The sequence below is a fragment of the Crocodylus siamensis genome, chromosome 2 (assembly GCF_052110815.1).
Source record: "Crocodylus siamensis isolate JL-2025a chromosome 2, ASM5211081v1, whole genome shotgun sequence".
Classification (NCBI taxonomy): domain Eukaryota; kingdom Metazoa; phylum Chordata; order Crocodylia; family Crocodylidae; genus Crocodylus; species Crocodylus siamensis.
In genome coordinates, this window is record NC_143396.1 from 13,759,897 (window position 1) to 13,784,023 (window position 24,127).

At 47.9% G+C, this 24,127-nt stretch overlaps 1 protein-coding gene across 2 annotated transcripts in view; it reads left to right on the forward strand.

The window, feature by feature from the left end:
- Positions 1-24,127, forward strand: part of POLR1A (RNA polymerase I subunit A) — a 71,125-nt gene that overhangs the window by 34,620 nt on the left and 12,378 nt on the right. For both annotated transcript variants that reach the window (XM_090035348.1, XM_090035349.1), the window contains 13 exons: positions 4,152-4,234; positions 4,351-4,509; positions 4,900-4,998; positions 5,671-5,823; positions 6,010-6,092; positions 9,383-9,548; positions 11,412-11,633; positions 13,053-13,267; positions 14,751-14,918; positions 16,695-16,830; positions 18,072-18,229; positions 19,797-19,926; positions 20,435-20,551. In XM_090035348.1, coding sequence (XP_089891474.1) covers positions 4,152-4,234; positions 4,351-4,509; positions 4,900-4,998; positions 5,671-5,823; positions 6,010-6,092; positions 9,383-9,548; positions 11,412-11,633; positions 13,053-13,267; positions 14,751-14,918; positions 16,695-16,830; positions 18,072-18,229; positions 19,797-19,926; positions 20,435-20,551 — 1,889 coding nt within the window. The remainder of the gene's footprint in view (positions 1-4,151; positions 4,235-4,350; positions 4,510-4,899; positions 4,999-5,670; positions 5,824-6,009; positions 6,093-9,382; positions 9,549-11,411; positions 11,634-13,052; positions 13,268-14,750; positions 14,919-16,694; positions 16,831-18,071; positions 18,230-19,796; positions 19,927-20,434; positions 20,552-24,127) is intronic.

Consider the following 24,127-nt stretch of genomic DNA (forward strand, 5'->3'; position numbering starts at 1 on the left):
GACAGGTTACAGGGGTGGGCAGATGAGAACAGGATGGGATTCGACACTGACAAGTGCAAGGTGATGCACCTGGGGAGGGACAACCAGCACCATACCTACAGGCTGGGGAACTCCCTTCTCGTCAGTGCAGAGGCAGAAAAGGATCTTGGAGTCATCGTTGATGCCAAAATGAACATGGGCCGGCAGTGTGGGGACGCAGTCAGCAAGGCCAACCGTACCTTGTCATGCATACACAGATGCATCTCGAGCAGGTCCAGGGAGGTGATCCTCCCCCTCTATGCAACACTGGTCAGGCCGCAGCTGCAGTACTGCATCCAGTTTTGGGCACCGAACTTCAAGAGGGATTTGGATAAAATGGAGAGGGTCCAGAGGAGGCCACTCACATGATCAGGGGGCAGCAGGACAGGCCCTATGAGGAGAGGCTATGGTACCTGATCCTGTTCAGCCCCCACAAGAGAAGGCTGAGGGGGGATCTAGTGGCCTGTTACAAACTAGTCAGAGGGGACCAGCAGGCACTAGGGAAGTCTTTGTTCCCCCGAGCACCGCCAGGAGTGACTAGGAATAACAGTCACAAGCTGGCAGAGGGTAGATTTAGGCTAGATATCAGGAGGCGCTACTTCACTGTCAGGGCAGCTAGGATCTGGAGCCAACTTCCGAGAGAATTGGTGCTGGCTCCTATCCTGGGGGTCTTTAGGAGGAGGCTGGATGAACACCTTGCTGAGGTCGTTTGACCCCAGTACTCTTTCATGCCATGGCAGGGGGTCGGACTGGATGATTTGCTTAGGTCCCTTCCGACCCTACAATCTATGAAACTATGAAAGCTGACTTTGACAAGCTCAGGAGGCTTGTTGGTGAGGCCCTAAGGGACGATGACCCAAAGGGCAGGGGAGTTTAGGAAGAGTGGTTGCTCCTCAAGGGAGCAATCCTAGATGCACAAGATAAGGCTGTTCCATCTCAGAGGAAAGGTAGCAAAAGGGCACAGCAGCCCCCTTGTCTCAGCAAGGAACTAGTGAACCTCCTGCATCTAAAAAGAAAGACCTACAAAGGATGGAGGATGGGATCCACCTCCAAGGAGGAATATTCCACACTGGTCCGCCCTGCAGGGAGCAAACCAGGAAAGCCAAGGCTGCGATGGAACTCCAGCTGGCTACTAGTATCAAGGATAATAAAAAGTCCTTTTTTAGATATGTGGGGAACCAGAGGAAAAGCAAGCGTAACGCTGGACCCCTGCTAAACCATATGGGTCAACTGACAACCAACACCCAGGAAAAAGCCAGCCTGCTCAGTGGGTATTTTGCACTGGTTTTTCACTAGCCCCAAGGGACGGCCCATCTCAGTATGGTACAGGATGTCCAGGGTGAGGGTGAACTGTTACCCTTCATCAGTGTTGACCATGTGAAGGAACACCTTGAGAGGCTGGACACCTTCAAGTCAGCTGGCCCAGACAGCTTATACCACAGGGTATGTTAGGAGCTGGCAAGCATCATAGCTCAGCCACTTCAAGAACTTGTGGCGCTCAGGTGAAGTGCCAGAAGATTGGAAAAAGGCCAATGTGGTGCCTATCTTCAAGAAAGGGAGGAAAGTAGATCTGGGGAATTACAGGCCCATCAGCCTGACTTCCATCCCTGGGAAGATCTTGGAAAAAAATCATCAAAGAGACCATTCTTGACGAACTGGCTGAAGGCAGCTTCTTGAGGGATAGCCAGATCAGGTTTGTTGCGGTGAGGTCTTGCCTGACCAATCTCATCTCCTTCTACAACCAGGTGACATTACCTGAACAAGGGAGAAGATTGATGTCATATATCTCAACTTTAAAAAAAGGTTTCAATCTGGTATCCCATGATCATCTTATAGAAAAACTGGCCAATTGCGGCCTCGGCTACATCACAGTCCACTGGCTGGGGAATTGGCTTCGAAGTTGGCCCCAGAGAGTGGTAGTTGACGGAAGTCAATCATTGTGGTGCGCCATGACCAGTGGGGTCCCCCAAGGCTCCATCCTTGGGCCTATCCTTTTCAACATCTTCATTAATGATGTGGACATTGGTGTCAGAAGCGGACTGGCCAAGTTCACTGATGACACCAAAGTTTGTGGGAAAGCATCCATACCCAAGGACAGGCTGGTGATCTGGGCCAACCTTGACAGGCTCAGAAAATGGGCAGATGAAAACCTGATGGCCTTCAACTCCAAAAAATGCAAGGTACTATACCTTGGGAAGAAAAATCCTCAGCATACTTATTAGGCTCGGCAGTGCTAAGCTTGCTAGCACCCTGGCCGAAAGGGACTTGGGGGTCATGATTGACCACAAGATGAGGCACCAATGTGATGTTGCAGCTGGCAAAGCGAGTAAAACTCTGGCTTGCATCCATAGATGCTTCTCTGGCAGATCCCAGGATGTCATCCTCCCACTGTACTCGGCATTGGTGAGGTCACAGCTGGAGTACTGCATCCAGTTTTGGGCTCCACAATTCAAAAAGGATGTGGAGAAGCTTGAGAGAGTCCAGAAGAGAGCCACACGCATGATCAGAGGTCAGGAAAACAGACCTTACAATGAGAGGCTGAGAGGTGCAGAACTACTCTGGATTCGTTTAAGAGTAGATTGGACGCTTACCTTACTGGGATCCTGTGACCCCAGCTGACTTCCTGCCCCTGGGGCAGGGAGCTGGACTCCATGATCTTCTGAGGTCCCTTCCAGCCCTAATGTCTCTGAAAAACTATGAGGAGATGAACTTCTGCAGAGGGAAGTATACAGATTGGGACAAGTAGTCAGGGACTGGAAGGTGGTGACAGGGAGAGGAAAGCCAGGCTTATGAGTTTGCTGAGGAAAAGAGGCTGGAACTGGCAGATGCAGCGAATGGAAGGAGAAGATTGAGGTGCCAGGTGAAGATGAACTGCCTAGATCAGTGGAGGGGGGGCAACCTTTTTTGGCACGTGTACCATAAATTAGTCCTGCACCCTCCTCAAGTGCTATCCAAACCCCTTCCTCTCCCTGCTCTAGTGCTCTGCTCTCTGCTTTTTCCATCACCAATTTGATGCTCTTTTTTTTTTTTTTTTTTTTGGACCTATCTCTGCTCTCTGCCTAACCAGATGTTCTGCTTTCTGCTCCCTGCTGTATCTGCCACTGCTTCCTGTCCCCTCCCTAATCTGCTCTGTGCCACACACAGAGGCTGCCCCTGCCATTATGGCACCTGTGCCTCAGGTTGGCCATCCCAGACTAGATGATGTCCTGGGATTGGGATTTAGGAGAGAGTAATGAAGGAGGTGCTAGAGGAAGAGAGATGCATCTGATGAGAAGCAAGACATGTGGGAGGAGATATGGCAGTGGTTTGTCAAAGATACTGGGGACAAGGAACCAGGGTATACATCATGAAAATGGATGAGGGCCCAGAAAGGACAGACTGGAAGTTCACAGCAGGTAGAACAGAGACCTGAGGTTGGGTAGACTGATTGTATCAGCCTGTGGGGAGGAGGAACTGAGGCTGTCTAGGAAAGGAGATAAGAACATGTAGTTCTGAAGCATGACACAAGGATGTTCTGGACAAGGAGATGGAGGTGAGAGGATTGGGATTGATTAGGTAAGGAGAGAAGCACTGGGACAAGGAGTGAAAGGTGTGATGGGTACAGGAATGTGATAGGTTGGATGGATGAAGTGGAGTAGAAAGAGGTCAGGCATGGGATAGAGGAGAGAAGAGTCTGCCTCTCATCCATTGCCCCAAGTCTCCTTTTTGCCAGTGGGTTTCATAGGTCTTTGATGTTACAGTAAAGTGTCCTGCCCCCCATCCCCCTCTAGTGCAGGGTCCACATAGAGGAAAACAACCTACTATTGCTAAAAGTTACTCCTGTAGTTCTGTTGGCAGAGGTCTGTGTAGTATGGCTAAAAGTTTTGACCCTGCCAACAGCATACATGGCTATCAATGTACATGCCATGTGATGGGATCTCTGAAAATCTGTTAAGTCACATGCAGGAGGAAAAAAACACGCCTACATTAAAGGAGCATCATTCTGTGGGGAAAATAGGATGTGGTGATACGATTAGACTGCATCACAATGTAGAGACTGAATCAAAGTTGCACTCCAGCAGCAAATGACCCCCTGATGTTCCACTGTTCAGATTCAACCATTGCACAAATGCATCTCTCTTTTACTCTTGCAGGGGTTGAAGATATTTTGGTCAAACCCCGAGCAGACCACAAAAGAGGTAAAATTATTGAAGAGTCGACCTACTGTGGTACCAAGGTAAGTGTGTCTTGCAAAGAGGTTTTAGTCTTTGTCCTTTTTTAAATGTCAAATTCCTGCCCTGTGCAATTATAGTTGTGTCTGCATTAGCACCTAAAAGACTTCTTTGCTTCCAGGCTGTTAGAGCTGCCTTTAATTTGCCAGAAACAACATCACATGAGGAGATCCAAGGGAAGTGGCAGGATGCTCATCTCTGCAAAGACCAGAGGGATTTTAATATGGTTGATCTGAAATTCAAGGAGGAAGTAAACAATTACAGCAATGAGGTTAACAAGGTTGGCATTGAACAGTAGCTGCGTATATTAATATTGCTTGCAAATTTTCTTAACATTGATTTAATGCCAGTAAAACAGCCCCAACAATCCTGGAGGCTAAAATCCACTTCTTCCACACTTGGCAGGAAGATCCCAGTCAGCACGTCTCAGCCACGATGTAGCAATGAGAACTACCTCTGAGATCAAAGTGATTTTAACTTTCAAGGCTCTTAACTTTTGGGCTGTTATCAGAACGTGCCATAAAAAACTGGTTTCTTTGTAACTGTAATAACTTTTGATTTTGATGGTCTTGGATATCATTTTTACTTTCAACAGATAGTGAATTTTACTTTCAAATTCTTCTCGTTTAAGTAGAGATTTGACTTGATCTTTATGTTTCAATACCTGTAGGTATGTATGCCTCTTGGTCTCCATAGGAGCTTCCCAGAGAACAATTTGCAGCTAATGGTGCAGTCGGGAGCCAAAGGATCCACTGTAAATACAATGCAGGTAATAACATCAGGACAGTATTTGGGTATATCTGTTTCCATGTTTTGTTCTAAGAATATGATTTGCCAAGAGGCTACTCTAGGAATCTGCTTGTGTGTTTTCCGAAGCAAACCAAGGTGGTATTTACTGTTAGCTTCCAGAGCCAGAAAGGCAGCGTTTTTAACATGGGTTACTTCTAGTAAAATATAACATGATTAAAGACTTTATCACATGATGGAGAAGATTATGGGATTTCTCATCTTAACATTACTCCTTAGAACAGCAAGATCTGTTCTTACGGTTGCAGTAAGAAAACACCCAAGTAGTAGATGGAATGTTGTGGATTACACAGACAAACCCCAGCTCCAAGTTAAAATGGTTTTGTTGCATCTTGCATTAGAGCTTTCTGCCATCAGAATAAACTATACATTGTTTAGGGTGATCCAATGGAAAAAAATCATAATAGCATAAGCCGAGCGAAGAAAACATGTTAAGGAAATGACAAGCTTGATCTAACTGGGCTTCACTGTCTCTTACCAGCAATTAGTTCTTGTATATTTAAAAAGTGTTTAAAGGAAGGGGATATTAAACGTATTGTGTGAACAAAAGAGTAGTGTGGGAACTGTCCTTTTTGCCATTAGATCAGGTTTAGCCTGATTTCCTTCCTTGTCTGTTTGCTTCCTTCCAATATAGATTTCCTGCTTGCTGGGCCAGATTGAGTTGGAAGGACGAAGGCCTCCACTAATGGCATCTGGGAAATCATTGCCTTGTTTTCAGCCTTACGATTTTTCCCCTAGATCTGGAGGATTTGTGACTGGTAGATTTCTCACGGGCATCAAGCCTGCTGTAAGTTACTCCACTTGGGAACCTGTTTGTTTCTCTTCTGTGCTTTCCTTGCACTGAAATGTACTGAGATTCAGCTGTGCGTGTGTGAACAATGGATAAAATTGGTCAACACTGCTGTTCCTTACCATGGATTCTGCCATCATTATGCTGGCTTTTTTTCTCAGAAAGGTTCTGTTTGCATCTTAGGAGTTCTTCTTTCACTGCATGGCTGGCAGAGAAGGTCTGGTGGACACAGCAGTCAAAACCAGTCGATCTGGTTATCTCCAAAGGTATGAGTGGCAGGTTGGAAATGCTTTTTGAAACTTTTAAAGTTGTCAGTTTTTTAAAAGTATTTTCACGTAGGTAATATATGTGCATCTTCTAGTCCAAAGCTGCCCAGCTTTTAAGTGGCTGGTGGCTGCATCAGCATGGGCCATGTACTGCCCAGGTACATCCCCTCACTGCACCCCAGATCATGCATGAGGACACATTCTTCCTTCTTCCTACCTCTTCCCCCCAGTTCTCCACCAAGTCACACCACTGTGCTCCAGTAAGCAATGCATGTGGAACGTGGATACTTCCTTTTCTTTATCCCCTATTTAACATTGTGTCATGAATGAAATTCTCCCTCCTGCTGCGGTGACCATTGCAGCACACACAGGCAGCTCCCTACTTCCCCTGCCTCCCCATACACAGCATTGCATATATACCACCAGCTTCCTCACCTGCAGGCTGAGCTGCTCTGCCCAGGGAGTGGAGCAGGATACAAAAGTTGGAGAAGGGAAGGGGGAGCCTGGAGACTCCAGCTTAGGGGTGGGCAATTATTTCGGGCGGAGGACCGCTTATCTGGTTTTGGCAGGCTGTCGAGGGCCACATGGGTAGCCCTGCCCCTTGACAGGTGCCCTGTCCCCTGGTCACCATCTTGGGGGCTGTGAGCAGCTACAGCGTGGAGCTGGGAAAGGGCCTCTTTCCTCCATGCCAGGTAGGAGCCTAGGGAAAAGCTGAGCGGGGTGGGGGGTAGGGAGCGGTCCCTTGCCTGCCCTGTGGCCAGTGCTCCCTGCTGCAACCACTTGCAACCCATGCGGGGCTGTCTGGAGCAGGCACAAGCAGACCCACGTGGGCTGTGAGTGGCTGCACTGTGGGGCGCCAACCATGGGGCGCGGGAGGAGCCGCTCCTCCCCTCCCCCCAGCACTCAGTTTTTCCTCGGGCCACTTTTTCCAAGGGCTTATTCCCTGCCCGGGGTCCTCCCCTGCCCTCCCCCCCCCCCAGCTTCCCCTTATCTGCAATTCCAGCGTGGGGCAGCCACGTGCTCCCAGGCCAGAAGCCCTGGCTGGGGCTTTCCAGCTGGGTGGGGGTAGGCCAGGCAGGCCTTGCTGTTGTGGGAGCCCTCCGGGCTTCCCCTGGGTCCTACTGCCCTTGGTTCTTGTAAAAAAAAAAAAAAAAAAAAGACAGGAATCAGGGGCAGATAAATATTAATTTTCTAAATTTTTTAGGGGCCTGCGGGCCGGATCTGGCCCACAGGCCATATTTTGCCCACCCCTGCTCTAGCTGGTTCTGTAGCCAGAGCCATAGAGGGAGTGGTGGAAGCCCCAGGGCTACAAACTAACCCCTAGTGGGCCACAATTGGACAGCCCTGATGTAGTCCAGTTTCACAAAAGGTGGATATGATCTAAAACATGTTATCATCTAGACCTTGTGCTTAAAAAAGAAACATTCTCTTTCTGAGGAATTCTATCCAGCGTGCATTTTCCATCTCTCACTTCTCTGATTTATGCTTGTGGTGAGGCACCAATAAAAGCTAACCCTTGGAAAAGTAGTATGCATGTTACAGGTCTCTTGGGGAGCAAGGGGGGATTGGGGCCAAAAGATCGTATCTTTTAGTCCAGTGATTCTCAACCAGGGTGCCTTGAGATCCTTTCAAGGATGACATGAAGTGCCACATAACGTTGGCAGTGTTAGGTGTGGAAACATGATTCACAAGATATAAACCCAGAGGTTTCAAATAGGAATCCATTGTGTAAACAGTGTTGTGGCCTTTCTGAGATTTTTTTCAACAGAAGAATTGCTCTACTCTTTTTCTGTAGCCACAAACAGGTGAAAGCTAAGAGCTGGCACTTTCTGTGGGGAGTCTCGAATCAAATGAGGGGTGCCTTGATTCTAAAAAGACTGAAAATTACTGCTTTAGTCTTTACCCAGGCTAAACTTCCATGACACGTAGGGTTTTTACCTCCCTGAGTTAACCTTTCACTATATGTCCATTTTTAAAGTGAGTTGATGATAACAACCAGTGACATATTCTAGAATACCTTCTTCAGCACACTGAATGATTTTATAGTAGTCTGTGTAGTGATCATAGAATCATAAAGTAGGGTTGGAAGGGACCTTATAGATCTTCAAGTCTGACCCCCTGCCAGGGCAGGAGGAAAAAAAAACTGGGCTCAAACAATCCCAGCTAGGTTAGCATCAAGCCTCCTCTTAAAGACCCCCAGGGCAGGAGTCAGCACCACTTCCCTTGGAAGTTGGTTCCAGCTCCTAGCCGCCCTGACAGTGAAGTAGTTCTTACGGATGTCTAATCTAAATCTGCTCTCCAACAACTTGTGGCCATTGTTCCTTGTTATGCCAGGGGGCGCTAGGGAAAACAAGGTCTCTCCCAAACCCTTCTGGTCCCCCCTAGTGAGTTTATAGACTGTCACCCGGTCCCCCCTCAGCCTTCTCTTGTGAAGGCTGAACAGGTTCAGGTCCTGCAGTCTCTCATTGTAGGGTCTGCCCTGTAGTCCTCAGATCATGCGGGTGGCCCTCCTCTGGACCCTCTCAATGTTATCCGCATCCCTCCTGAAGTGGGGCACATAGAACTGGACCCAGTACTCCAGCTGTGGCCTGACCAGTGTTGCATAGAGGGGGAGGATCACCTCCTTGTCCCTGCTAGAGATGCACCTGTGAATGCACGACAAGGTCCGGTTAGCCCTGCCAACCGTGACCTCACATTGTCGGCCCATGTTCATCTTGGAGTCAGTAATGACTCCAAGATCCCTTTCTGCCTCTGTGCTCTCAAGAAGGGAGTTTCCCATCTTATAAGTGTGCTGCTGGTTACTACTGGCCAAGTGCAGCACCCTCCACTTGTCAGTGTTGAAGCGCATCCTGTTTTTGCCAGCCCACCCCTGTAACCTATCCAAGTCTTGCTGCAGTCTTTCCCTCCCTACTAGTGTGCTCACCTCACCCCAAACTTCGGTGGTGGTGATCTTGGTGGTCTGATTTCTGTTCTTGCAGGATGTGCATCTGCATCTGTCAAAATCCCTTTACCTTTAGCACAGAAGGCAAGAGTCAAATAGGTATGGAATGAGCTGCTCCCTTCTCCAAGATCCCTTCAGTTTCATTCAGTGCCTATCAGAGGGAGCAGTGTGTAGAAAGCTTGCATTGTTAATCATTCATGCTGTTTGCTCTGTGACAATGTAACAGTCAATCTCTAGAACTTATCATCCCTGAAATGTATTAAAAACACTGCTTTGAGTAACATTTCAGGCTAAAAATCTGTAGTGAACTAGTTGGTTTATGATACCTGACAGCACTGTCTTTTTGCAGGTGTATCATTAAGCACTTGGAAGGGCTGGTGGTTCAATATGATCTAACTGTGCGGGACAGCGATGGCAGTGTGGTGCAGTTCCTGTATGGTGAAGATGGGCTTGATATTCCAAAGACTCCGTTCCTGCAACCCAAGCAGTTTCCTTTCATTGCAGATAACTATGAGGTACAGCACAAAGATGTTGCACTTAAGTGGGCAAAAGGAAAACTATTGCCTGCTAATAATTTAGTGGCATAATTGTTCCTAGGACACATCTGAGAACATGCCTTTTCTATCTCTACTAGAATAGCTTTTATTTTCATAGCTTAGTCAAAATATGGGAGTGTGTCTTAATACTGGAATATTTTAGCCATGGTCTGATTTTCAGTGGAGCTTCAGGCATCCACATATCTCCTGCCCTCCCCTTTAACAGCTACAGTTCATATGAATCCACTGTTGCTTCACTGTGCAGCCTCACCAGAGCCAATCACTTCCCTATAGAATAAGTTGTTACAGGAACTAAAGGTTTTGTAGGCAAGCATATGCCATTTTCAGCTCTACTCTGTATTTTTCAGTTGGGCAGTAGGACTTGTCCTGTGGATACTTAGAGGATGTAAGAGCATAAGCAGTGCCATAATGCATTAGACCAATGATCCATCTAGCCTAGTATCCTGTTTCTGACAGTGACAGCAGCATATGCTTTGGAGCAGGGGTGCTCAACCTTCAGGCTGCAGACCAAATGTGGCCTGTGGAGCCACTGCATGTGGCCCACAGGGCTTCCTACAGGTCAGGAAATTTGGGAGCCACCCTCTCCCCTACCAGATTCCCAAACCTCAAGCCCCATGTGGTTGGTCGGGTCCAGGCCTGGGTGTGATAACCTTTTCATGCGCAGCCAGACCAACCCCCCCCCCAGCTTCTGGATTGGCACCAGGTCATGCCCCCTTCCCTCCCTGTGGTGCTGGGTTGAGACTGGGCCATGCTTCCTTCCTCCCAGGACTGGGCCATGCCTCCTTCCCTTCCTTTGGGGCTGGTCCATGCCTCCTTCCCCATGGGGCAGGTTGGAACCTGGCCCCGCCCCCCTCACATACAGGGCCAGGTCACATCCCCTTCTTCTCCGTGGGGCCAGGTCAAGCTTTTGTCCCCTGCAGGGCTGTGTTGATACTGACCTGCCCTCTGCCCCCTTCCACATGGTCAGGTGGTGCCCACTGTGCCTGTCTGGGCACTGGATTGGGAACACTGGCTGGATCCAAACTGTAGACAGACTGGGCACTGCCAGTTTTTGTTCACCAAGCAGAAAGGTTGAGCACCACTGCTTTAAAGGGAGAGCATATGAACACTGGTAAAGTTATACCTGGAATACTGTGTCCAGTTTTAGGCCCCACGCTTAAAGAAAGGTGTAGACAGATTGGGAAGTGTCCGTTGCAGAGCAACACAAATGATGAGAGCCCTGACTTAGGACTGAGGAAAAGCTAAAAGAATTTGAACTATTTGTCTGGAGAAGAAAAGGTGGGGGATCTGATAACGGATGTATAATCACTGTTTAGGGTTTTGAAAGAGGATGGAGTTAGCTTTTTCTCCTTGGCTGTAGGGGACAGAACTAGGAGCAATGGCCTCAAGTTTCAGCAGAAGAAATTTTAGGTGGGAAACTAGGAAAAACTGTTGGACTATGAAGGTGATCAAGCATTGAAACAGGGTACTTGGAGAAACTGGAATCTCCTTTCCTGGAAATTTTCAAGGGGAGGTTAGACAGACATTTGGCTGGTCTGGTTTAGTGAGGGACAGTCCTGCCTTGAGCAGGGGACTGGACTATTTGACCCTTTGTGAGGTCCCTTCCAGTCCTACTTTCCTATGATCCTATAATCCTATGAACAGGGTGTGTTTAGAATAATACATCCACTGTCATACCCTCCTTGGCATCCACTGTTGCTGCTTTAGGTTTGTCATAGGATACATCCCTTGACTGTTCTGCTTAATAGCTATTAATAGAGCTCCATTAATTGTTAATCAAGCTCCATGAATTTGTCTAATTTGCCTTGGGTCTATTCCTAGGTGATAGAGAAGACTAAGCATTTGGATGAAGCTTTATCCAGGATGGATCCTCATCAAGCAAGTCAACAGTTCAGAGCCATCAAAAAGTGGCAAGCCAAGCACCAAGGCTCTTTGGCAAGGGAAGGAGCCTTCCTGCTCTTCACACAGAAAAAAATGGCAAGTTTAAGAGAACAGATCTCTGAAGGGGAGACCAAAAATGGCAGAAGTCCTGCCACTCAGCAGGTAATATGAAAAGCAACAGAACTGCTCAAACGCAGGGCTCAATAATAATTAAAAAATGCTTTTTTGTAAATTAGTATCCTTTTTCCCAGCGCATTCACAAGCTGCTGAAATGTAGGTGCTTTTTGAGGTAGACTGTCCTCCTAGTGCAGCAGCCACCTAAGCTGCTGACAGATTTGAGGGGGAAAAATGGCACTTTACTTTCAGCTCAGTGCACCTCTGCACCAAGCACAGCACATGCCCAGAAGAAGAACCACATCAGTTTGACCTGGCTTGCGCAGCACCTGTATAGATCATGTTCTTCAGCAGGGCTTTTTGGTGCTTTTATCTAATAGCTGATTAGCTATACAGGTGCTGGGCAATCTGGGTCAAACTAACGTGTTCTTTGGTTTGTTTTGTTTTCCCACGTCTGTCAGTGCCTCTAGTGTCTGTGGGAGGAAAGGCCAAGAACTCAGGTGAAACTGCTCTTACCAAAAAGTCACCAGATCTTTAACATTCCCACAGAGTAGATCCCCTCTGAAAGACTAACACGTAGCCAGCCTGGATGGAAGCCCGTTTACATGGAAGGGCTGTGGCTGACCTGTCTGGCATTTCAAGCATTATAGCAATTTAAAACCAGCACATTAACCATTCTCCATGAGCTTCTAATTCAGAGCCTATGTATAGGTACGGGATGTAAACAGGTGCAACTCTGCTAACCTCACTGATACCTGTCACGTTCAAACAAGGCAGAGTTAGTTCTGCTGTGACTGCTTTCTTGTTCTGAATGAAAGTTCTCTAAATTTCACTTTGTTTGGTGTACTTTAGCTCCTGTAGCTCAGATGGATGGATCTATTATGCGTTTCGGTATTGGTTTGTACATGTACTTTAAAGTTAATATTAGTAATAATTCCAATAACTTTGAGAACAATGAGTCTACGTATAATATAAAGCTTAAGATGTAATATTCCTTACTCCTGGCCAAATTTATACCTGGTTTGAGTCCATGGAAGGCAAGGGAATTGTCCTGTCCTCCCTGCTCCAGTTATAATTGAAAGAGGTTATTTTTCACTTTGTCCTAAAATAGCTACATGAAGTCGGTGCATACTATTAAACAATTGGGCATTCACTTTCAGAGGTGGCAGCATTTTGCCAGTGGGTGACGTGACTGGTATACATCTGCTGTATCTATGCTAAGCTGGTGTCATGTTTAAAGGTCTTTTGGGGTCAAATGCACAATGTATAAAAGATCCCGATGATGTAGAAAGGCTTTGTTAACTGCACGACTGTGCTATGCATGTGCCATCTGGTGCTGTCTTGCTGTTACACTAGTAATCTTTTTCCAGTCTCAGTGGTTTGATGTACAACTGGAAAAATGTTCCTTGTGTTTTAGTCTTATGATGGATAAACTAGGGCTTCCTTAACATTTGCTCTTAATTTCAGTTACTGAGCATGTGGTATGAACTGGATGAGAAGAAACGGAGAAAATATTTAAAGAAGACCTCCAAATGTCCTGATCCCAGCTTTGCCGTCTGGCGTCCAGATATTCATTTTGCCTCTGTTTCAGAAACATTTGAAGTGGCAGTAGAGAATTATATCAGGGAATGGGAAGCTCAGAACAACAGAAACTATGTAAAATCAGAGCTTTCTTATGATAGGTAATTTCTTGTTACTTGTTTACAACTGTATGTGCACACGTGCAAAAAAAAAAATCATTTGGGTCCAGGTTTGTACTGAAAAAAATACTCCCTTGGTTCTCTCTGTCCTGGGTTTTGTGAAATTAGTGAGTCTCAGCATGGTTATTTGGAGACAAGTGTGCCTATCACAAAACTATTAGCATAATTGATACCTTTGATAGTACTCTCAGACAACAGATACACTTTTTCTTTAGAGTTGGTATCTCTAAAGTAATTGTAATAAAGTATATTTCTGTTTGGTGACTAGAAGGTTGACAATCCAGCACCATTTGCAAATACTGAATTACTAATTATTTGTGTTAATCAGATGAATTGAGTAGCATTTTTAGGTTGTTTCCTGCACTTGTACCAACTAGTTAGTCCTGGATCCCAAGAGAGCTGCCGTTTTGATTAAGGGTAGTGGGAAGTGGCTCTCAATCTTCTTGTGCTGTTCTAGTGTTGCATGTGTATATATAATACTTTAACGCTATAAAAAACCCCTCACATTTATTCTCATGGCATCTCAGTGAGGTAGCTAAGAATAGCAAGTAGAAATAAACATATCTTCACTTTACAAAGAGTGTGACTTGCTCACCGGCTCTCAGTTCTGTGCTCAGACTAGCAAGCTGTCTTTCAGGTTTTAACAGTGATGTAGTGACCTCCTGTGCAAAAATAATCCTTTTCTGACCTACAGAATTCTGCTAAGCCAGGGGTGGGCAAAATGGCTGACTTGGCCAATAGCCAGACTTCATTTCCCAGCAGCCCCTGCAAACATGGCTGGGGCTGGTCTCCATGGAGACTGCAGCCCCACCTGCATGGGAAAGCTCAAGGCTGGGGTTGCCATGGAAACCAGCCTCAGCCATACTGGCAGCATGTGAGGCAGAGCCTGCAGGGCAGGGAGCTACTCCAGAGCTGCTGGGATCTTTCAAGGGGGGCAGCTTGCTCCAGAGCCAGGGCAGAGCTGCGATCTGTAGCCTGCGTGCTCCAGGTGGAGGCGTGCAGGCAGGGGATCATGGCTGTGCCCCGGCTCCACACCAGGCTGTCACTACTGCAAGGAGCCGGGGCAGAGGCATGATCCCCTGCTTGTGTGCCCCTGCCTGGAGCGCACAGGCTACAGATCACGGCTTTCCCTGGCTCTGGAGCAAGCTGCCCCATCACAAGATCCCAGCAGCTCTGGAGCAGCCCCTTGCCCTGCTCTGCCATGTGCCCTGCCAGCAGGGCTGGGGCTGGTCTCCATGGCAACCCCAGCCTTGAACTTTCCCACACAGCTGGGGCTGAGGTCTCTATGGAGACCAGCCCCAGCCACGTGTAAGGGAGACTGGGAAATGGAGTTCACTGCTGACCACATTTGGCCCGAGGGCTGGACTTGGCCCGTCCCTGTACAGAGGAGAGCAGTGCCTCAATCTTGTATTGAGTTCATGTTCTACTAACCCTTTATGTGTCATCATCCCCGATCGTTCTTTAGACTGAAGAACTTGCTGTATTTAAAGTGGCAGCGATCCCTGTGTGACCCAGGAGAAGCTGTGGGCCTACTTGCCGCTCAAAGCATTGGGGAGCCTTCTACACAGATGACTCTGAACACCTTTCATTTTGCTGGCAGAGGTGAAATGAATGTCACTCTGGGTATCCCAAGGTAAGAAACATATATACTCAAAGGGGCTGTTAACTCACTTGACAGTTATAATACCCATTAATATTATAGAAAATTGCATGTCTAAACTGAAAGCAGAGTAATCCTTCAGGGGTTACCTGATGCCTGAGTTTTGGAAAAGCAGGAGTTTTTAAATGTAATTTAAGCAAAGATGCTTAAGGCCATTTATCTCTTTGCTTGAGATAAATGACCTTGGGGTGTGGGGGTGTCTTTCCTAATCTCAGATGAAGTACGGTGAACAGCCTAGTTTATTTGGTATTTAGTCAGTATGGTATTTTGACATGATTTCAGGCTTTTGTCCAGCTGAAAGGTGTAAATCCAGGTCAGCAACCCCTGGCACACATGCCATTAATGGCACGTGGAGACATTTTTCCCAGCAAAGTAAATTGTTTAAATTTTTTTTTAAGTTGCTGGCGTGCTGAGTGCTGGAGTAGGGTCTGTGTGGTATGGGGGGAGGTGCCGTGGGCAAACCAGCCTGGTTGGGCCCTTAGGAAGGCCGGGGCTGGGTGGGAAGTGGGGGCTGCCCTGGGGCTCTGCGGGCTCAAGCTGCGGTGGGCGTGCAGGCGGGAGTGCCTAGCGGTACCCATGGTGAAGCCTGGCCCGTCCTCCACAGTTCTGTAGGGATGGGCCGCAGCCACCTTGCACACAAGGCAATGCTATCTGGCTGGGGCAGGACTCCAGGCTTGGTGGGGCTTCCCTCCTCAGGATCGGCCTCCCTGCACACTAGGCATAGTGCAAGCAGGGCAGAGCTGTCCCTGGTGCAAAGGCCTGGCTGCGGGAACCTGCTGGACCCTGGGAACAGCTATCACATCTGCCCCAACCTGCCTGGGCCCCAGCCTTGCCTACCTACAGCTCCCCTCAAGGGGCCAGGGCTGGGACTGGCACTGCACAGAGCTGCTGGACTGAAGGTTCCCAGCTGGCTCGGCCCTGGGCATTGGCTGCAGCTCCCATTCACACTGTACCTGGCACGCACAGAGGCCAAGCAGGGAGCACCCTGACCCCAGAGTCCTGCCCCAGCCAGGCAGCGCCCCTTCATGGGCAGGCTGGTTGTGCCTCATTCCTGCAGAGCTGCATAGGCTGGCTGGGCCCCACCTCCAGTGCTGCTGGGTCCCCCCCGCTGTGGCTTGAGTCAGCAGAGCCCTGGGGCAGCCCCCACTCCCTGCCTGACCCCCACTCTCCTCCAGCTGCAGCCTTCCCAAGGGCCTGGGCAGGCCAGCTTGCCTGTGGTGACTCCCTGGTGCCTCCTGCTCCTCTCTCCGTCTTCCCCCTCTCATCACAACATGCTTTACAAGGAAAAAAAAATCACAAGTACAAAGACAGTACATGAAGTTTTATTTGTCACCAGGTTTACAATTTTTGGAAAACCTGCCATTTACTGTTTTAAAAAAAAGGCAACGTTTTTGATGATTAACTGTATTAAATATGCAGTGCATCCTGCCATGTACCCCCCTCAGCTTTTGTTTTTGTGGCATGCCAGCACTCTGGCACCTTACAAGGTAGACATTATGGTTTTTCCGGCACTCCGGCCAAAAAACATTGCCTGCCCCTGGTGTAGGTAATGTGTCCGGTATTTAGCTGATGGAGAACTGAAGACCAAACCCAAACTGGACAGATAGTACATGTCATGGCTTTTAGATGCATCCTGATTAGCAGGAACCTGTACAGAGACTTTCATGCAACTTCTGTGAAATGAGTTGTATTCCTGTTTGGTTGTATGATGAATTTATAGCTTAATTTTCAACTATTTTTCTCTAAAAGGTTACGAGAGATCCTGATGGTAGCCAGTGCAAAGATTAAAACACCAATGATGAGTGTGCCTGTGCTCAATACTAAGAAAGCTCAAAAGAGGGTGAAAAGACTTAAGAAACAGCTTACAAGAGTATACCTAGCTGATGTAAGTCTCCATTATGTATATTCTTTGACTTTGTAGCCTTTTCACCTTTTTTAAAAGATAACACCTGCTTTGCAATATCAGACTGAGATTAGCCACTGAACTTCTCTTATATCCTTGAGTGAGCTTGAGATAGGTTGAATGGGGAGGAGGGATGAATGGCTAGAAATTGGTGTTTGGAGTTTAAGGTCCTTTCATGACTTATTCCTTATGAATTTATAGTTGGGGAATTATGTAAGAGGCAAGGATTTTTTGGTATGATATCTTTTATTGGACTGGCTGTATTGTTGGGATAAAGTTAGACAAGCTTTTGATTACAAAGCATTTTTATTTAGGTGTGAGGAGACCTAAAGAGACACCATCTCAAGAGAGAAATAAAAATAGCACACCCAAAATCCTTGCCTCCCATTTAACTCTGAATAACTAGAGCATTGAGAGGGGGGTTTGTTTTAACTATGTCTATATAAGGCAAGATGTATTTAAATTCAGAGTAGCTTGAATAAGAGCTTTGTTGTAGCCAAAAGGCTGGCTTATGGCTAGAGGGAAAGGGTAAGGGTTTATAGCAGTGTATCAATGATGAGGGATCTCTGAAGCAGCCTGCCCTAACCTTGCCACCAGCTCATTTAGTGACTCTCCAGATTTGCAGATTCCTTTCATATCTTCATCCCTTAGGAAATGAGTTCATCTTATTTGTGTTTGACATGCATTTTAGGGACTAGTTGTTTTTCTAAGGGCTTTCCTAAGCTTCTAGGGTTTGCTTTGCTGGGAAGGAGGGAAGTATGTAGCACCTGGGAGAATATGGAGCCTGATTATTAAAATCTGATCTCTTTTATATCACCTTCTTCCATCTGGTTCCTGTGTGGTGTTGCATGTCCTGCCTTCTGACTGAGGAAGGAGGAAAGCCAAGTATAGCTATGTGCTGAGCGGCTTGACCTGTTCAGTGACCCTTACAAACTGTCCATCCATTAGGAGAGGGGTGTGTGGGGGGGGAGGGGCTTTTGTGAATCATTAGGGGGAACAGGGAAGATGATCAAGTTTTTCTCTCAGAAGATATCAGTGCTTATGCTCATCACTGGGGCTAAGTGAGCTACAGGAAATGATGTACCAAGTTGTAGTTCCGTGCATGCTTGTGCAGAGTAGGAAGCACAGGGTGTATATGCAACTCCTGTGTCTCCTATGAAATGAAACCCTGGGGAGGGGTTGAAATGTGTCGGGTCTTGGAACCAAACTTGCTCCTGTTCTAGGTCTTGCAGAACATTAAAATTGACGAGTCTCTGTGCATAGAGGACAAACAGAGCAAATATCGCCGCTACCAAATCAGATTTCACTTCCTGCCGTATGAAAGCTATCGGGAGGAGAAGTGTTTGAAGCCAAGGGATATCTTACACTTCATGGAGACCAGGTGAGTCCATTCTGAAATCCCTCCAGAGCTCAGTCTTCAGACTCTGTAAGAGGAGTGAATGATGAGTCATCCTGGCCTGCTCTCTGCTGCTGCTCATGACTCCCAGTTTGATGCAGTCACGAAGGGGTTGTTGCTGTGAACATCCATGCAGCTTCTCACAGGCAGTTGAAAGGATTTAAGAAGGAATGGCTGATGAGATCTGCAGACTTGTAACAATACCTAGTTACAGGCTGTATCAAAATTTCCCCTCTTCTCCATTGACATCTCCAAAGAAAAATCTGCATCATCAACTCACCCTGGCATGGTTTGTGTTGGCTGTTGCCAACAGAATCCTTGAGTTGTAAAGTATCTCATGACTCTGTCCAAATACGAACTTTGTCCAGCTGATGATATTCTGAGAGAGGCTGTTTTTTCATTAGTTGTTTTCAGATCTTGTGTGGCTGACAGCACATTGTTTCATCAATGAGACTCACCCCTTTCATTAGATTTCACATATGTAGTTAAAAAAAAAAAACCCCAAATGGAACCGTGCCACATTTATTTTTGAATGCTGCTTTTGTTTTGCCTGAGGTTGGGGACTTCATCCTCAGTTCTGCATTCTTTGCTTTTCTCTCAGTCTGTTAGTTCGGACTGAGGTCACTTTCTTTAAAATTTGTTCATAGTTTCTAGGGTCGGAAGGGACCTGAACAGATCATCTAGTCCGACCCCCTGCCATGGCAGGAAAGAGTGCTGGGGTCAAATGACCCCAGCAAGATGTGCATCTAACCTCCTCTTAAAGACCCCCAGGGTAGGAGCCTGCACCACTTCTCTTGGAAGTTGGTTCCAGATCCTAGCTGCCCTGACCGTGAAGTAGCGCCTCCTGATATCTAGTCTAAATCTCCCTTCTGCCAGCTTGTGACCGTTATTCCTGATCACTCCTGGCAGTGCTCAGGGGAACAGGGACTCCCCCAGTGCCTGCTGATCCCCCCTGACTAGTTTGTAACAGGCCACTAGATCCCCCCTCAGCCTTCACTTGTGGAGGCTGAACAGGTTCAGGTCCTGCAGCCTGTCCTCGTAGGGCCTGCCCTGATCATGCGAGCAGCCTCCTCTGGACCCTCTCCATGTTGTCCACATCCCTCCTGAAGTGCAGCTCCCAGAACTGGACGCAGTACTCCAGCTGCGGCCTGACCAGTACCGCATAGAGGGACAGGATCACCTCTTTGTGAGTACACCTCTTTAGTGTACTCTCTGTGAAAAAATGTGAATGATAATAATAAGTCTCTCTTCTGCCACTTCTCTGTTTACAGCACTGTTTTTACTGAGGGCTGAGCTAATTGATAAAAGTTTTGGACAGGTGGCTGTGTATAAATAATTGAAACAATGCCAGCCTTATGTTTTAAAGAGGAGTAGGGTGAATGGCTGAATAATTTGTCCCATCGTAAAAGTCCTAATAAATCCACTGAGAAATTTGTCCTCCCTTTCTGAATTTTACTGGCTTTCTGAACAGAACATGTGCATCTTTGGGTTTCCTGGAACATAGTTGTGATACTGCAGAGTCTGAGGGTTTTTGCATTCCATTATCTTCCAGGTTATTTAAAATCATGCTTGAAACAGTTAAAAGGAAGAGTACAAAGATGGCATCTTTCAGTGCAATCAACACTCGGAAGGTGACTCAGAAGGATCTAGATGGAGATGATGGAGCAACCCAAGCAAACCAGGTAGGAGGAAATAAGGCAGGTGCTTGGAAAATGCAGTTTACAGGGGGGTGGGGGGAAAGGAGAATTTCAATCCTCTTGTACCTTTTAAGGATCAGATTTTTCAAAAGAGCTCAGCATGTTGTTGCGTTTTAATAATTACACTGCCATTTGCCAAATGGAGTGTTTTAAGTATCCAAATACCACATAAACAATGTGCTTTGAGTCCCTATAATTACTTTCTAAAGATTCTTCTACAGCAGCTTTACTGTCAGGGGTCTGGAAAAAAACTTGATGATCCAGACTGCCCAGTATGACCTTCCCTGAGAGCAGAGTCTAGCATGGAATTGAAAAGTAAAGTGTGGAAGATCCTACTTTGCCAAATTCCATATACTGCAGGATTCTGCTCACTGAAAATGCCTCATTGTCTTGAGTTCCAGTGCTGGTTGCTCTCACCCTGCTCTTAGAATGAGGCATAAGCAAGAAGAATTGAAATACAGCCTTGACAGTCTTATTTGTGCTGGTTCCCTAGGTACAGGATGATAACGAAGTTGAGGCCGAGGAAGAAGGGAGGCCTGTGGATGGTGAAGCTGAAGAAGGGGATGCTGATGCTACAGATACAAAGCGGAAGGAGAATCAGGAAGAAGAGGTAATGAGTTTGGGGTAAATTTTCATAGATTTCATAGACATTAGGGCTGGAAGTGACCTTGGAAGATCGAGTCCAGCCCCCTGCCCAAAGGGCAGGAAGTCAGCTGGGCTCATAGGATCCCAGCAAGATAAGCATCCAATTTGATCTTGAAGGTGTTCAGTGTAGGCGCTTGAACCACCTCCGATTGGTTCTTTATGTCCAGCCTGAAACCGTCTTGTAGTAGTTTATGACCGTTCAACCTTATCATCCCTTGGGGTGCTCTGGTGAACAAACGTTCCCCCAGATCCTGGTGGTCACCCCTGATAAACTTATAGGTGGCTATCAGATCACCCCTGAGCCTACGCTTTTCCAGGCTAAAGAGCCCCATGGCGCTCAGCCTGTCATTGTAAGGTCTGCTTTCCTGATCTCTGATCATGCACATGGCTCTTCTCTGGACTCTCTCAAGCTTCTCCGTATCTTTTTTTTGAATTGTGGAGCCCAAAACTGGATGCAGTACTCCAGCTGCGGCTTCACCAAAACCGAGTACAAGGGGAGAAGGACATCCTGGGATTTGCTTGAGAAGCATCTATGGATGCAAGCCAGTGTTTTCGTCCCATTACTAGCTGCAGCATCACATTGCAGGCTCATGTTCATCTTGTGGTCAATGATGACCCCCAAGTCTCTTTCTTTTGTAGTGCTAGCCAGCGTAGCACTGCCGAGCCTATAAGGATGCTGCAGGTTTTTCTTCCCAAGGTGGAGAATCTTGCATTTTTCGGTGTTAAACACCATCAGGTCCTCCTCCTCCCATTTGCTGAGCCTGTCCAGGTCATCCTGGATCGCCCACCTGTCTTCTGGCGTGGATGCTTTGCCCCAAAGTTTGGTGTCATTGGCAAGCTTGGCCAGTCCACTCCTGACTCCAATGTCCACATCATTAATGAAGATGTTGAACAATATGGGTCCCAGGACAGAGCCTTGAGGGACCCCACTGGTCACAGGACACCATGATGAGTCACTGCCATCAATTACTACCCTCTGGGTCTGACCACGGAGCCAATTTCCCAGCCAACGGATCATGGTGGATCCCAAGGCCACAACTGCCCAGTTTTGCCAAGAGGTGGTCACGGGATACCAGATCAAAGACTTTTTTGAAGTCAAACTATATGACATCAATCTCTTCTCCCTTGTCCAGGTGATAGGTCACCTGGTCGTAAAAGGAAATGAGATTGGTCAAGCAAGACCTACCCACAACAAACTCGTGCTGGCTATCCCTTAGGATGTTGGTGTCGGCCAGTCCATTAAGGATGGCCTCTTTAATAAACTTTTCTAAGATCTTCCCTCGGATAGAAGTCAAGCTGATGGGCCTATAGTTAGCCAGATCCACTTTCCTCCCTTTCTTGAAGATAGCCACAACATTGGCCTTCTTCCAGTTTTCCGGCACTACACCAGAGCGCCAGTTTTCTAAGATCCGTGCCACGGACTGGGCTATGATGCTCACCATTTCCTTGAGTACCGTGGGGTGTAGATTGTCAGGGCCGGCTGACTTGAAGGTATCCAGCTTCTCAAGGTGTTCCTTCATGAGGTCAGCATTAATGGAGGGCAGGGGATCTCCCTCGCTCGGACCTTCCTGTCCCGTAGCGGGCATGGGCGTCCCGTGGGACTGATGAAAGACCGATGCAAAGTACCCATTTAATAGGTTGGCTTTTTCCAGGGTGTCAGTTGCCCCATCTTGTTCAGCAGGGGTCCAGTGTTGCCCTTGCTTTTCCTTCGGCTCCCCTCATAGCTGAGAGAGGACTTTTTATTGTCTTTAATGCTCGAAGCTAGTTGGAGTTCAGTTGCAGCCTTGGCTTTCCTGGTTTGCTCCCTGCAGGACCGGACCAGTGCAGGATAATCGTCCTTGGAGGTGAATCCCGTCCTCCATCCTTTGTAGGCCTTTCTTTTTAGCCTCAGGAGGTCTGCTGGGTGCCCTTTTGCCGCCTTTCCTCTGAGATGGAATAGACTTAGCTTGTGCATTGAAGATTGGTCCCTTGAGGAGCAACCACTCTTCTTGAACTCCCATCTCCCTGGGGTCACGGTCCCTTCGGTCCTGACTGACAAAAGCCTCCTGAGCTTGTCAAAGTCAGCTTTCCTGAAGTCAAGGACTTCAGTGTTGCTGACTGACTTGCCAGCTTTACGGTGGATGGTAAAGGTGATCAGCTCGTGGTTGCTGTCACCCAGCTTCCCATCGACCATTAGGTTGCCGATTTAGGTCATCCCCAGTAGCCAGTACCAGGTCAAACAGCGCTTTGCCTCTTGTTGACCCATAGACTTCTTGAGTCAGGGGTCATCCACGCACGAGAGGAAGCTTTGCGACTGCTCGGATGTTGCTGAGTGATCCTTCCACGAGATGTCCGGGTAATCGAAGTCACTCATGACAACCGTGGTTGTGGAGCATGCGGCCTCAGTCAGTTCCTGGGCAAACTCCTGGTCAAGCTCAGGACTTTGGGTGGGAGGTCTGTAGTAGACTCCCACCGTTGTGTCCCCTGTGCCGTGTTCCCCACGGATTTTAACCCAGAGGGTCTCCAGTCATCCACCTTGGTCACCAAGATCAGCTTGCAGGAATGTGTAGCTTTCCTTAACATGGAGACCTATACCCCTGCCCCTTTTACCTACATGATCCCTCCTGTACAGGGTATAGCAGTCTATACCCGAGGTCCAGTCATGGGTGGAGTCCCACCAGGTCTCTGTTATCCCTGTGACATCATAATTATTTGCATTGAGCAGGAGGATGAGCTCCTCCTGCTTATTCCCCAAGCTCCTGGCATTTGTGTACAGGCAGGCAAGTATCCCCTTGGGGGCTCTTGCCTTGCCCACAGATTGTACCAGGGCTGTGGCAGGGGTGGGCTCCCTTAAGTGCCTTGGCCCGCTGGCTTTGCAAGGTTTGCTCAGCGGGCCAGCAGTGGCGGTATTCCCCCTATCCCCCAACAGGCTTAGTTTAAAGCCTGGTGGAGCAGGTCAGCCAGTCTGGCTGAGAAGAGCTTCTACCCCAGGGGAGAGAGGTGGAGGCCATCTCTGCCCAGCAGCTCACTGTCTCTCTCACCAAAGAGCAGGCTGTGGTCATGGAAGCCAAAGCCTTCCCGATGACACCCAGCGCCGCAGTCTTTGGATGACTACATGGATCCTCCTCTCCTTCCTCAGGCCATAGCCTGAGACTGGGAGGATCGATGAGAACACCACTTGTGCCCCCAGACCCTTTAGCCCCTCTCGCAAATCCCTGTAGCGACTCACGACCTGGCTGGGAGCACTCCGAGCCATGTCATTGGTGCCCACATGAATAAGGTGCATGGGATAATGGTCTGTGGGCTAGAGGAGCTCAGGGATCTTCTCCGCAATGTCCCAGATGTGGGCCCCTGGGAAGCAGCAGACTTCCCGGGCTAAGGGGTCGGAGCGGCAGATTGCCCCCTCAGTCCCCCTCAGGGTGGAGTCTCCCACAACAAACGCCTTACGTTTTGTCTTGGGGAGAGCGGGGGCGGTAGCTGCAGTTGAGCCTGTGTTGCCTGTGGGCGCTGGCAACTCAGCTGGCTCTGCTGGAGCAGTGAGAGATGTGTACCTGTTGCAAAG